Source organism: Salvelinus fontinalis, chromosome 3 (genome assembly GCF_029448725.1).
Source record: "Salvelinus fontinalis isolate EN_2023a chromosome 3, ASM2944872v1, whole genome shotgun sequence".
Taxonomy (NCBI): Eukaryota; Metazoa; Chordata; class Actinopteri; order Salmoniformes; family Salmonidae; genus Salvelinus; species Salvelinus fontinalis.
In genome coordinates, this window is record NC_074667.1 from 62,881,983 (window position 1) to 62,895,541 (window position 13,559).

A 13,559-nucleotide genomic window follows, 5' to 3' on the forward strand; every position below is an offset into this window, starting at 1 on the left:
GAGTGGGATTGGGACCCACAACCACAGTAGTGTGACGGTGATGGCGTTTGATATGAACAGGACCGCGGCTCTCACCACGGTCGACCAGGATATGAACGCAGCAGTACATGGTGGGTAAGGTCAACTACAGGGCTGCTTTTTGGTTTCTGTTGAATCTAGCCTCTTCATTTGTAAGTTGAACTGGGAGTGTTGTTGGTTGAGTGGGACTTTGTCTTGAATAAGTTTCAGTGTTTTACTTGAAATGAAGGTGGACCTTAGTCTTAGTCCCCTCTTCTTAGAATATGGTCACCATAGTCACTTTTTCCTTCCTTCTTCTTCCAGAGTTCAAGGTGTTCAACATCATCCTAATGTCTCTAGCCTTGTGTGTTCTCACCATCACTAGCCTGTTCTGCAGCATATCCTGTCACAACCGCAGACGGTAAGGCGTGATGTGCTACAATACCCCTAATGCTTTGTACTACATATGAATCTTAGCAAAGATTGTATATTATATTGACAAGATATTGGATATGTCCTCAAATGTGGAAGGCAGGCCGGAGGAGGCGAGATCATGAGAGGGCAGATAATCGTGTAAACAGGCCATAGTTAGATCGAGCACTCATCTTTGTATCTATGCCATTATAGCGTCTGTTAGAGAGCATTGGCAGCGCCATTGAGGCTCTCTCTATTTAAAAGTCTTCATCATTGATTGATTGTTCCTAACTCATAGGAATCCCCACTCAGTTGACTACTTTAAAATGGTGGAGGCCCTCAATGGCAAGGTCCATTCTAAAACAGGTTATATCCATGATGAGTCCTCTATCTATCTCTATGACAGAAGGCACATCTCCGATATATAAAGTCAGTTTTTGGGTAAGTTGCAGAAATTCCATGTGTCCACTTATATCAGTGCATTCATAACAACCATTACGAAACGTCTATTCGATCAAATAGGCCTCACGTAGCAAATCAGCAATTACATTTTTTATTGACAAATTCAACACTCTCTCGTTGACCTCCATACAAAAATGTATTTTCGTGGACAGATTTTGGGTGGGGTAAAACCTCTCGCTTTGCATCTCCTGTCACGGTCGCAGGAGGTAAGGCTTGTTGTACTACAGTATCCATAATTCCCTATACTTCATATATATATCTTAGTAAAGAGGCTCTACAGCATCTCCTGTCACGGTCGCAGGTCATCTGTCTCTGGGTCATGTTTATCTCTCTGGCTTACAATTACCTCTCTGAGTCATGTTGGCATCTCAGCTAAAGTCAACTTAGTAATGACTCTCACTCGTTAGGCTACATTGGAGCAAACTAAATATTTGGTCATTGAATATGACGCTTAAATTACATTGAACCTTTGAAGGTTGTTTTGGTGACAAACCTAGACGTGTAGCCCAGAGGAGGCTGGTGGAAGGAGCTATAGGAGGCCAGCTCAATGTAATGGCTGGAATGGAATTAATGGAACAGAGTCAAACATGTCATTTCCATGTTTAATACCATTCCATTTATGCCATTACAATGAGCCCGGCTTCCTCTGGTGTAGCCTTTTCCTCACTGTACCACTCCACATTTAACACAGTAGAACAGTGACACTCCATGGACATATGACAAAACTGAATGGTCTTTTACAGCAACCGTTTTTACCATGTTGGTGTGCACACAAAATAATGATGGCCATTTTAATGCATTGGTTTAAAACGACAAGAAAGAACACATAGAAAGTCCCACAGTTCCCTGAAAGCACATTATATCTTTTCCCGCCTCCAGGCTGTCGAAGAGGGCCCATGTGTATGAGAGTGCTGTGCTTCGTGACGTACCAGTCAACCCGGTGGACATCAGAGCTGTCAACAGATCCACCAGTTTCAGAAACCCTCTCTCATTCTTCAGAAAACAGGAATCATCTAAGGACATCTCCAGAATCTACTACATCTACAGTAACCCTCTACCCATAGGGCTGGAGGAAGAGGACAATATCCAGAATATCGCCCCTGGTGGATCGAAGGAGCAAGAAGAGCTAACCTTTCAGGACTACGCCAATGATCCCAATAGTGGTATCATCCTGGACCCGCCCAACTTTTACATGCAGCTCTAGAGCAAGGTGGCATGTTCCACTTCATGGGAGGGGTGTTTGATTTTTTTTGTCCTATTCAAGTTTCTATTTCGGGAAAAACATTCTCTAAAGTGAATGAACTTTGATGAAGTTATTTGAAAGTTGTGAAAGATCCTTTTTCCCCATACTTGGATATTTATTGAATCGCCATAAAACAGTTCAGACATGGATGGTGTGCTTTAGAAAAGAAGCATAGCGTGAAATACACAGAGACCAGAACGATAGATAGTAGCTTCTCAGAGAAAATATCTAAAGAAATGGTTATCATCACTGCTGAGATGAGCAATCAATTGATCGATCAATTGTACTTCTGAGCAATACAATTGAATTAAATAAGAGTCAGTCACAGAATAGCCTTCAGGCGATTGGCTGGGTTTCCCTGATCAGCCAATCCATGGCCTCCTTGCGGCCCTGTCTCTCCAACTCTGCTCCAATCGTCTCCCGGCACTGCCTGTGGTACTCGTTCACCCAATCACGCTGCAGGAAGAGAAGAGAGAGTGTCACACACAGAGTGATAACATACAAAATGGCAGAACTATTACTAACCTATTTCCTGAAGACCTCCTTATACATTATCTTTCTCTCCTATGGCAAAGCTGATTTGAAACTGAAAGATTGTTTTATTTCTGCTCTACTACGTGTCCCTTCATTCAACCAAACAATACAGTATTTCTACCCAAGTTTGAAGGGCTGTTTACATTATAGAGCTCTATAATGATGACTTTTTAAAATTATAAATGAATGCTTTATTTTAGTAGAAATAAATGAATGACACCTAAAGAAAGTGTGTTTGGTAAAATAGGAATTCCAAAGAATGACCTCTTTCTGGGTGAGAAGATCTGTGTTGACCATCTTGGCTTGGATGGGGACCAGAGTGAGAGGCTCAAACGTCAAACTGCCCTTGTTCCTGTAGTTGTACTGAGGACACAGACACAAAGGTCACATGGTCTTCCCACTTCATTTTACACGTAGTCAGTCAGTCTGTCTCCATAAACATCTATATACACTTCACTTCATTTTATACTTATTCAGTCAATCTCTCACCTTGGGTTTCGCTGGCACCACCAGAACAACGTTTTCAATTCTAATGCCAAACAAGCCGTCCTCATAGTACCCAGGTTCTGAGGAAAGGAAGGAGACAAGTTCAGGTGTGTGTGAGAGAGAAACAGACAGACAGAAAGAAACAGAGAGAAATAGTTAAATTGTCTGTGTGTTTGTGTATGCATGCATGATAGTAAGTGTGTGTGTGTGTGTGTGTGTGTGTATGCGTGCCTGCATGTCTGTGTGTGTGTGTGTGTGTGCATGCATGTACGTGAGTGTGTGTACGTCCCCACCATCGCTGACAATCATGCCTGCCTCCAGGGGTTCGTCGGCGAAGGTCTTGTAGGAGATCCCACAGGGTCCCTCGTGGACATTGAGGAAACATCCCACCCCGTGGCCCGTACCATGAAGGTAGTCCAGCCCAGACTCCCACAGCGCCTGGCGGGCAAACGAGTCCAGCAGGTGGCCTAAGGGTGGAGGAGGGGGGAGTGGAGGTTTACATTTCACATATTAGTCATTTAAAAACAAACACTGGCAACATTGAGTACTCCACACACAAGGTCTCACCTTTGGTTCCGTTGGGGAAAATGGCAGCGCTGACGGCTATATGTCCCTTCAGAACATAGGTGAAGGTTTCCTGAGATATAGAGAGAAAATCTATAGGTCACTGAACATACCACTGGGACTTTCCTTCTGTCATACGCTGTAGCAGGTCATGAGAGAAGAGGCCATATGGATAATTGTTACCTTCTCATAAGCAGAGGGGGATCCAAAGTGCATGGTGCGGGTGACGTCTGTTGTTCCATCACTAGAAAACACCAGAACCAGAATTGATTAGAACAATATGTTTTATTTGTAACGTGCTTATGGATTATGTGCAGCATTATTACATGTGGGATCATGTGCAGCATTATTACATGTGGGATCATGTGCAGCATTATTACATGTGGGATCATGTGCAGCATTATTACATGTGGGATCATGTGCAGCATTATTACATGTGGGATTATGTGTAGCATTATTACATGTGGGATTACGTGCAGCATTATTACGTGTAGGATTACGTGCAGCATTATTACATGTAGGATTACGTGCAGCATTATTACGTGTAGGATTATTGCTTACATATACTGGGCTCCAGAGTCGAGGAGGTAGATTTCGTTTAGAGAGAGAGTTCTGTTGGTTTCAGGGAGGGGTCTATAGGACAACAAAAATAAGTACATAAATACAAAATAAATTATCAAAAACATGATTATAGACAACTCTACATTAATTAGTGTAATAAAGTTGTACAATAAACAAAGGTACCTGTAATGAATGATTGCTCCGTTTGGTCCAACGCTGGAAATGGATGGGAAGCTGAGTCCGACAAAGTCTTTCTGTTGGCTGAAACCACGTGAATATTTATTTATGTGTATTTAAGCAATAAGGACTGAGGGGGTGTGGTATATGGCCAATATACCACGGCTGTGGGCTGTTCTTAGGCACAACACATCAGAGTTGAAGTAGGTACAAACAGTTCCTAATTGTTTCAATAGAGGGAGTTAAAATGCTAAATATCCCTCTCATGCAAAAACTTCTGACTCACTGGGAATATCTCAACTACATACTCCTTGCGGCCTCTCTACTCTCTCCTCGTCTCATTCTCAAAACCCATTGGATGAGAATGCCAGAGGTCCCTCCCCTCTGACCTTCTCCTCCAATGTGTTTTGAGAAAGAGATGAGAGGTGTATGCAATTGTCCAATTGCCTTGTGCTTCAGAAAATATTTTTCACAGTGTAGTGACTGCATGGAACCTATAAAATCTCAATCTAAGGTCCAGGATAATAAGTGAAGTTGGAGAGAAAACGTCACAGATGTTGTTGTTACATAGCTTTGTTATTTTACGGTTGAAGTGAAAAGTAGAACCCCACCTGCGTAACTCCTCGGCCTTATCTGCTGCGGAGATCTCAGTCACTGTGCCTTTTGGAATCTATAAAACCACAACCACACAGTACATGGCACGTAGTCATTGCAACACTCACAGTCAAAAAGTCTGCCACCATAAAACTGTAATACGACTTTCAGCTACAAAACTACTGGAAATGACATTTTAAAAGTACATGTAAAGTACCTCTTTTTCCAACCAAGCGAAGAGCTCACAAAGGGCGACAGCATCCTTGATCTGTGGTTGAGGAGAAAAAGTCAAACATGATCAATGGCTGGTTGATGATACAATTATGGTGATTTTATGGTGTCTAAAATCCAATTAAATAATTGTAAGGGTCAAAAGGTCAAAGGTAACTACATGGGCCATTTTCATCCCTTGAATCTCGGTGGCGTTCTTGACAGCTTTGGCGAGGCAGAGATGAGTGTAGGGGATAGGAGACCGGTGGGCCTGTGGACAAAACAGAAAAACAAAGCAATGAATTAGTAGGTACCTGATGCTACACATATCATTTTACTAAATAGGCCTACATGTAAACTCAGCAAAAAAAGAAACGTCCCTTTTTCAGGACCCCGTCTTTTAAAGATAATTCGTAAAAATCCAAATAACTTCACAGATCTTCATTGTAAAGGGTTTAAACACTGTTTCCCATGCTTGTTCAATGAACCATAAACAATTAATGAACATGCACATGTGGAACGGTCGTTAAGACACTAACAGCTTACAGACGGTAGGCAATTAAGGTCACAGTTATGAAAATGTAGGGCACTAAAAAGGCCTTTCTACTGACTCTGAAAAACACCAAGAGAAAGATGCCCAGGGTCCCTACTCATCTGCATGAATGTGCCTTAGGCATGCTGCAAGGAAGCATGAGGACTGCAGATGTGGCCAGGGCAATAAATTGCAATGTTCCTACTGTGAGACGCCTAAGACAGAGCTACAGGGAGACAGGACAGACAGCTGATCGTGTAACAGCTGCACAGGATCGGTACATCTGAACATCACACCTCCGGGACAGGTACAGGATGGCAACAATAACTGCCGAGTTACACCAGGAACGCACAATCCCTTCATCAGTGCTCAGACAGTCCGCAATAGGCTGAGAGAGGCTGGGCTTGTAGGCCTGTTGTAAGGCAGGTCCTCACCAGACACCACCGGCAACAACGTCACCTATGGGCACAAACCTACTGTCGCTGGACCAGGCAGGACTGGCAAAAAGTGCTCTTCACTGACGAGTCGCGGTTGTCTCACGAGGGGTGATGGTCGGATTCGTGTTTATCGTCGAAGGAATGAGCGTTACACCGAGGCCTGTACTCTGGAGCGGGATCGATTTGGATGTGGAGGGTCCGTCATGGTCTGGGGCGGTGTGTCACAGCATAATCGGACTGAGCTTGTTGTCATTGCAGGCAATCTCAACGCTGTGCGTTTCAGAGAAGACATCCTCCTCCCTCATGTGGTACCCTTCCTGCAGGCTCATCCTGACATGACCCTCCATCATGACAATGCCACCAGCCATCGTTCTGTGCGTGATTTTCTGCAAGACAGGAATGTCAGTGTTCTGCCATGTCCAGCGAAGAGCCCGGATCTCAATCCCATTGAGCACGTCTGGGACATGTTGGATCGGAGGGTGAGGGCTAGGTCCGTTCCCCCCAGATATGTCCAACTTGCAGGTGCCTTGGTGGAAGAGTAGGGTAACATCTCACAGCAAGAACTGGCAAATCTGGTGCAGTCCATGAGGAGGAGATGCACTGCAGTACTTAATGCAGTTGGTGACCACACCAGATACTGACTGTAACTTTTGATTTTGACGCCCCCTTTGTTCATGAACACATTATACCATTTCTGTTAGTCACATGTCTGTGGAACTTGTACAGTTTGTCCCAGTTGTTGAATCTTGTTATGTTCACACAAATATTTACAAGTTAAGTTTGCTGAAAATAAACGCAGTTTTTGCTGAGTTTATTAACAAAAGTACTTTACATTGTTTGGGGGTAACTCATCCCCATCATTATACCAATGTGATACAGCTATGCACAGTGGTCATTTTGTGCCTGACTACACAGTTGTACTCTCTCACCTTGGGAATAACCTGCATGAGCACCCACTACAGCCATTTTGTGTCAGACATTACACAGTCGCACTCCCTCACCTTGGGGATGACCTGCGTGAGGGCGCAGCTGGCTTTGTCGCTGATCCACACCTTCTCCTTGGGCCCCAGCGAGGCACACACGGCCTGCAGCTCCGTGAACACAGACTCGTAGGGGGCGGTCTGGACGCTAAGCTCCGCCTTGGAGGGCGTGTCCAGCTGAAGGTGCTCCCTCACCGTCGGCACGGCCAGACGCTTGATGTCCACGAAGAGCCTAGGTGGGGCCAGAGGTCAGATTCATGACCTACTTCTCATGGGAGATCAAAGTATGCTGTGCATTCTATACTGCGTCAGAGAAAGGACAGTCGGGAAAGAAAGTCAAGTGTTTTTAGATTAATTGAGGTGCTTTTAGGATCTTTTACCTGATTGTGTTCATTCCTACGATGGCGTACGCAAAGAAAACGGGGTTGTACTCGATGTCAGAGCCACGGAGGTTGAACAGCCCTGGGAAGAGTAACACAGTTAACACACTACTACTTTACACCTGTTTGGTGGATACGGTTCTTCCTGTTCTCCTTCAACAAATTCAGTAGTGTATGTAAGCATGTCAAATTTGATTTAGATTTTTATGTACAGTAGTTTGAATCTTGTAAACAGCTATTTAAAAATGTGTCTTTCCGCTAAAAATAAATTAGCTAGCACTGTGTTATTATTATTATCATAATCATTATTATTATGATCCTAATCATTATTATTATGATGATCATAATCATTATTATTATGATCCTAATCATTATTATTATTAATAATTGTATTATTATTCTGATGAGGTTATCCTCCTCACCCTCTAGGGAAGAAGCCCAGACAAACCCCCTCATTTAGACACACTAGTCTAAAAGTGACTGGACGGCTGCAATCAACATCAACATCATCCTCCCTAATTAACACAAACACTCTGGCCAGACAATCAGCTCCGAGAGCTCTATAGGCTCGTTAGGGCCAGCTAACGAGGTGCTCAGACAGGCATCTACAGGGACACCCGTACAGCCTCAGGGTTCTTGGATCGTGATCAGGGGGTGTCGTGTCTACTTCACAGGGTTATGCAATGTAACTGTTTGGTGAGGTCATTCAATAAAGTGCATCAACCCGTGGTCCTGTAGGTCTACTGGTTGGGCAGACCTTTGTTCCAGCCCAGCACTAACACACCTGATTCAACTACTCTTCAATCAAGACATTTGATTAGGCTGTCATTGTAAATAATAATTTGCTCTTAACTGACTTGCCTAGTAAAAAAAAAGAAAAAGTGTTGAATCAGGTGTGCTAGTGCTGGGTTGGAACGAAAGCCTGTGCACCCTGTAACTCAACATGACCAGGGTTAGTGAGTTGGTGTTATTTTATGTGGTAATTGCAACGACTGTTAAGGGTGAATTATATAGGAAAAATGTCTCTGTGCTGTGTTATAGTAACTATATCAGTATAAAGGGAATCATACATGCAATCTCATCCAGCGCCGTGGCAACGAACCAGGAGATCTTCCTCTCGGCCATCTTGGATCTCAGAGCGGTCATCTTGTCTTGCCACGTCAGACCTGGAACAGAGGAGGACCTGGATTAACTGTGAACCAATGATGAGGAAGATGTCATCATCACTGTTGAACAAAATGCTTTCTGTATCAAAAACATTGTACACACATGTACAGCAACTACATTTCAACCAATCACAAGATAGGATACATAAGGTCAATAATGGCTCCAAGCGGTACTACCGACCCGTGAACCCCAGGCCCAGGGTGAGGAGCTGAGTGGAGGGTCTGGTTGGACGGTCCATCCAGATGGCATCTATCAGGTTGTCCTGAACAGCCACCAGGGAGTGGCCTGCACTGGCCAGGGCCTTAGACATGTTCTTCCACTGGTCTGGATGGAACAACAGGCAGGTCATGTAACCATAGTCGGCACCAAAATGGTAGATACTTAGCACTGGAAGTACAGTACACAACATGTACTACACAATTATCACTGTGTTATTGTGTGTGACGTAAGAGATGTAGAACTCCACGGACCAGCAGCAATGATCCAGGGGTCCACTCCTACTGTGGAGTTGTCAGGCAGCACACTGATCAGCCAGTCCTCCTGGCTGAGTGTCTCCTTCAGACCTGGTGACACACCCGCAATGAGACAGAAAATACTGGCACATCTCACCACAGAGTACACTGTCCCATGTGTAGTATGTCTTATCAAGAGAAGCGTCGGCCAATCTATACTAAAGTGGTTAAGTGCATTTGCTTTAAAGTTTCAACTTTAGATGCAGAAGAAACCAACTTCCACTTATACTAGCTTCAACTAGGTGTCTTCAGATGCCATATCCATTCAAGAACTAAGAGTGCTGTTGTTGTTTACCCATCTTCATGAGGGTCCAGTTGTTGTCCATCTGCTGGCTGGCCTGGAGGAAGTACCGTCCGTCTGTCCACATGGCCGCATGCTTCTCCGTAACAATGGCCGTACCTGGAAACATGTCATCAATCAACCAAGGCTACATATCTGTTCTCTGTAACAATGGCCGTGCCTGGAGCCATGTCATCAATCAACCAAGGCTACATATCTGTTCTCTGTCACTATGTCCGTGCCTGGAAACACGTCATCAATCAATCAACCAAGGCTACATATCTGTTCTCTGTCACTATGGCCGTACCTGGAGACACGTCATCCATCAATCAACCAAGGCTACATATCTGTTCTCTGTCACTATGTCCGTGCCTGGAGACACGTCATCAATCAATCAACCAAGGCTACATATCTGTTCTCTGTCACTATGGCCGTGCCTGGAGACACGTCATCAATCAATCAACCAAGGCTACATATCTGTTCTCTGTCACTATGGCCGTACCTGGAGACACGTCATCAATCAATCAACCAAGGCTACATATCTGTTCTCTGTCACTATGGCCGTACCTGGAGACACGTCATCAATCAATCAACCAAGGCTACATATCTGTTCTCTGTCACTATGGCCGTGCCTGGAGACACGTCATCAATCAATCAACCAAGGCTACATATCTGTTCTCTGTCACTATGGCCGTGCCTGGAGACACGTCATCAATCAATCAACCAAGGCTACATATCTGTTCTCTGTCACTATGGCCGTACCTGGAGACACGTCATCAATCAATCAACCAAGGCTACATATCTGTTCTCTGTCACTATGGCCGTGCCTGGAGACACGTCATCAATCAATCAACCAAGGCTACATATCTGTTCTCTGTCACTATGTCCGTGCCTGGAAACACGTCATCAATCAATCAACCAAGGCTACATATCTGTTCTCTGTCACTATGTCCGTGCCTGGAAACACGTCATCAATCAATCAACCAAGGCTACATATCTGTTCTCTGTCACTATGGCCGTGCCTGGAAACATGTCATCAATCAACCAAGGCTACATATCTGTTCTCTGTCACTATGGCCGTGCCTGGAGACACGTCATCAATCAATCAACCAAGGCTACATATCTGTTCTCTGTCACTATGGCCGTGCCTGGAGACACGTCATCAATCAATCAACCAAGGCTACATATCTGTTCTCTGTCACTATGGCCGTGCCTGGAAACACGTCATCAATCAATCAACCAAGGCTACATATCTGTTCTCTGTCACTATGGCCGTGCCTGGAGACACGTCATCAATCAATCAACCAAGGCTACATATCTGTTCTCTGTCACTATGGCCGTACCTGGAGACACGTCGTCTTAATAGCTGATTCTTAGTCATGTCTTTAGTTGTCACTATGCTACTGTTCAAAGGTTGTCAAGCAAGGCTACAGAACTGTCTTGTTTCTATGGCCTGATTTCATTTTATTATCAACGTGTCCAATCTCTGACCCTAATTCAATACAAGCAAATGTCTGTCTATATTGTTTACAGATGTCCTGTTCTTTCTTAGGGCGTATAAGTTCACTGTTATAATCAAGGTGTGCATTTATGGGAAATGACAATACAACTTTCCTGGTATTGTATGAAGTGTTGATTTCATCTGGTCTGACATGACCAAAGGCTGTGATAAGTTTGTCTTTGTGTATTCACTGGTGTTCTCGCCAGATCAACCTCCTTTATAACAAGGGAACTAGATCCTGACCCAAGTACATACACACACAATACCTGCGGAGCCATTGAAGCCACAGATGAATTCACGTCTGCAGTCACATGGTGCGATGTATTCACTCTGTAACGAAAGAGAGAGAGAGATCAGATCCAGTAGTAATCAGGTATAAGTGGTCCCCTAGCAGTTATTATAACATCTTAATTATTCCCCTCTTCACATCACGACGAGAGAGAGAGAGAGAGGGTGTAAGGGAGGGATGAGGATTAGAGAGAGAAAGAAAGAGTAGAGTTCAAGATGTGGAGATGTAGAGGACCCTGCTTGAAAGTCACATTGTCCATTATTAGAGGTCAGGCAGACTTATACTCACTATTGTTCATTATTTCTAATGAGTAATTCTGTGTGTGTGTGTGTGTGTGCGTGTGTTCTTGCATGCATGCGACCGTGTGTGTGTGTGTGTGTGTTCAGTACCTGGTGTGCGTCTCCAGAGGGGACAATGTAGGCCTGGATGGGCTCAGCGATGTACTTGGTGTTCCTCATGGCTTGCCGTAGCTGCCGCAGCAGCTCCACCGTGATCTTGGGAGACATGGCAACGTCTAGGGAGAGATATACAGGCGGTAAAGCCATAACAGACGAGCTGAACAGGCAGCTCAATGGGACTCCGGCGGGATCCACAGTTACAGTATGCTCCTGGCTCCCCTCTCGAGTAGGCTAGTTAATCCGTCTCAGTCACAGTTTTACCTCCACAGACACAGGGGTTTAAACCACGATAGAGTAACTGAACAGGCACAACATGGCTAAAGATGCTCCCTCAGAACTAGATTACACACAGCAGTGTAATACAACTGTAACGACCCTGGTTTATATCGACTCTACCATCGGAGCATGCTTTTGAGGCACAGCTGAATTCCGTGGGGCTACGGGCCCGAAGGTTGTGGGTTCACGCCGCAATCTCTGCCTGTTTTGTTACCTTGGTGTCAGAAGTGGGCCATGTATAGCCTAAACTAGAATCCACCTCCTACAAAATGATAAAGAATAATAACAAACGCATCGTTTAACAAACAGGACAAACTCAACAGATGTGTTGTTCATTATTGTGAACTCAAAGTATTAATAATGCGATTACCTGAGCCCATGTTGTCTTCAGCCGTCTATGAGATATCTGACAAATAGCCTGTTTAACGTGGAGCTCAAAGTCTTAGTCTGCACCTGGATCTTTAACCTTGCTGACTCAGACAAACCCAGGGTTAAATATTAACAGATTATGATTATTATCTTTGCTGCAATTGCAAACTATTCAATTACCCTTAGGCCTGAATGCTGCCTTTTTACAGTATACTTTGATCATACATCAAGATCTAAGAAACGCATCAACAAAAAGGCATTTTGTGAGATCATGATTTTGAAAGATTTGACATACTGTAAGGTGTATAATGGATAATATCAGTGGTTTCATTTCAGGCCGTTAAAGGAATAAAATCATCCCATATTATTGATGGGGTAGTTTTATTCATCGATGCCAGAATGGGCGTCATCCAATCGCCTCAACAAAGCCAACGCCGAACTCACGGATTGGCTGAAACCTACATGCGATGTTGTTTACAATTTGAGACCAATTATTTAGGAAGTTCGCTGGCAACAAGTGGGGGGAAACTGGTGAGCTAATTCAATTACTAATTGAATGATTCCAACTGGCATAATTGTGTTAATCAATTCAATGCAGTTATTTTGTCGCAGTTGGGGTAGGTGTGGCATTTCATCAGTCTGCTGTGGGGGATATTCAATGGAAAAGTTACTTTGAGCAAAATAATACAAATTTCTTAGTCAATATTGTATATCTTTCATTGGAGTATGAGTCACACGTTGTTCATAGCTTTAGTAGTTAACACATTAGACATATATTTTCTACATAAAACATTCGTGGGCTTTACCTATCTTGCTAGCTAGACAACACTAATGGGGCTACGTGAGTAGCATGTAGCACGCGCGCGTCTTCCACATTACAACCACACGATATTCTCCATTCATTGCTTTCTTGCATCGGAACCCCAGCTAGAAAGTTTGTTAACACCATGTCAGTTTAATAAGATAACGTTAAATTGTACATTTACCTTAGAAATGCGATTCTGTCGTTAAAAGCACTATTTTATGCAGCTGTCCCTTGTGTTAATTTACAAAACAGTAGGCTGCCATTGAATCGTTGACGTTTCTGGTCACGTGACACGAGCTTCCTCCAATAACCACACGGAGATGAGACTCGCCTCCCTTTAATTCAAAATACAGCGGCTCAAGTAAACAGCAACATGTATGAAACAGTATGT

General features: G+C 43.9%; 1 protein-coding gene across 2 annotated transcripts; it reads right to left on the bottom strand.

The window, feature by feature from the left end:
- Positions 1-948: 948 nt before the first annotated feature.
- On the bottom strand, positions 949-13,459 carry LOC129851314 (xaa-Pro aminopeptidase 1-like). Of its 2 annotated transcripts, none has more exons than XM_055917766.1 (20): positions 13,350-13,459; positions 11,710-11,834; positions 11,298-11,361; positions 9,546-9,650; positions 9,209-9,301; positions 8,919-9,062; positions 8,642-8,737; positions 7,572-7,653; positions 7,213-7,423; positions 5,424-5,513; positions 5,250-5,300; positions 5,050-5,108; positions 4,445-4,522; positions 4,262-4,333; positions 3,884-3,944; positions 3,704-3,773; positions 3,430-3,603; positions 3,140-3,216; positions 2,915-3,013; positions 949-2,572 (listed from the first exon to the last, which is right to left on the bottom strand). In XM_055917766.1, the coding sequence occupies exons 2-20, from the start codon at positions 11,824-11,826 to the stop codon at positions 2,453-2,455; spliced, it is 1,863 nt and encodes a 620-aa protein (XP_055773741.1). In that variant the 5' UTR covers positions 11,827-11,834; positions 13,350-13,459; the 3' UTR covers positions 949-2,452. The 2 variants fall into 2 exon arrangements, with proteins under 2 accessions (XP_055773741.1, XP_055773740.1); XM_055917765.1 differs by lacking the exon at positions 13,350-13,459 and adding an exon at positions 12,365-13,090.
- Positions 13,460-13,559: the final 100 nt, after the last annotated feature.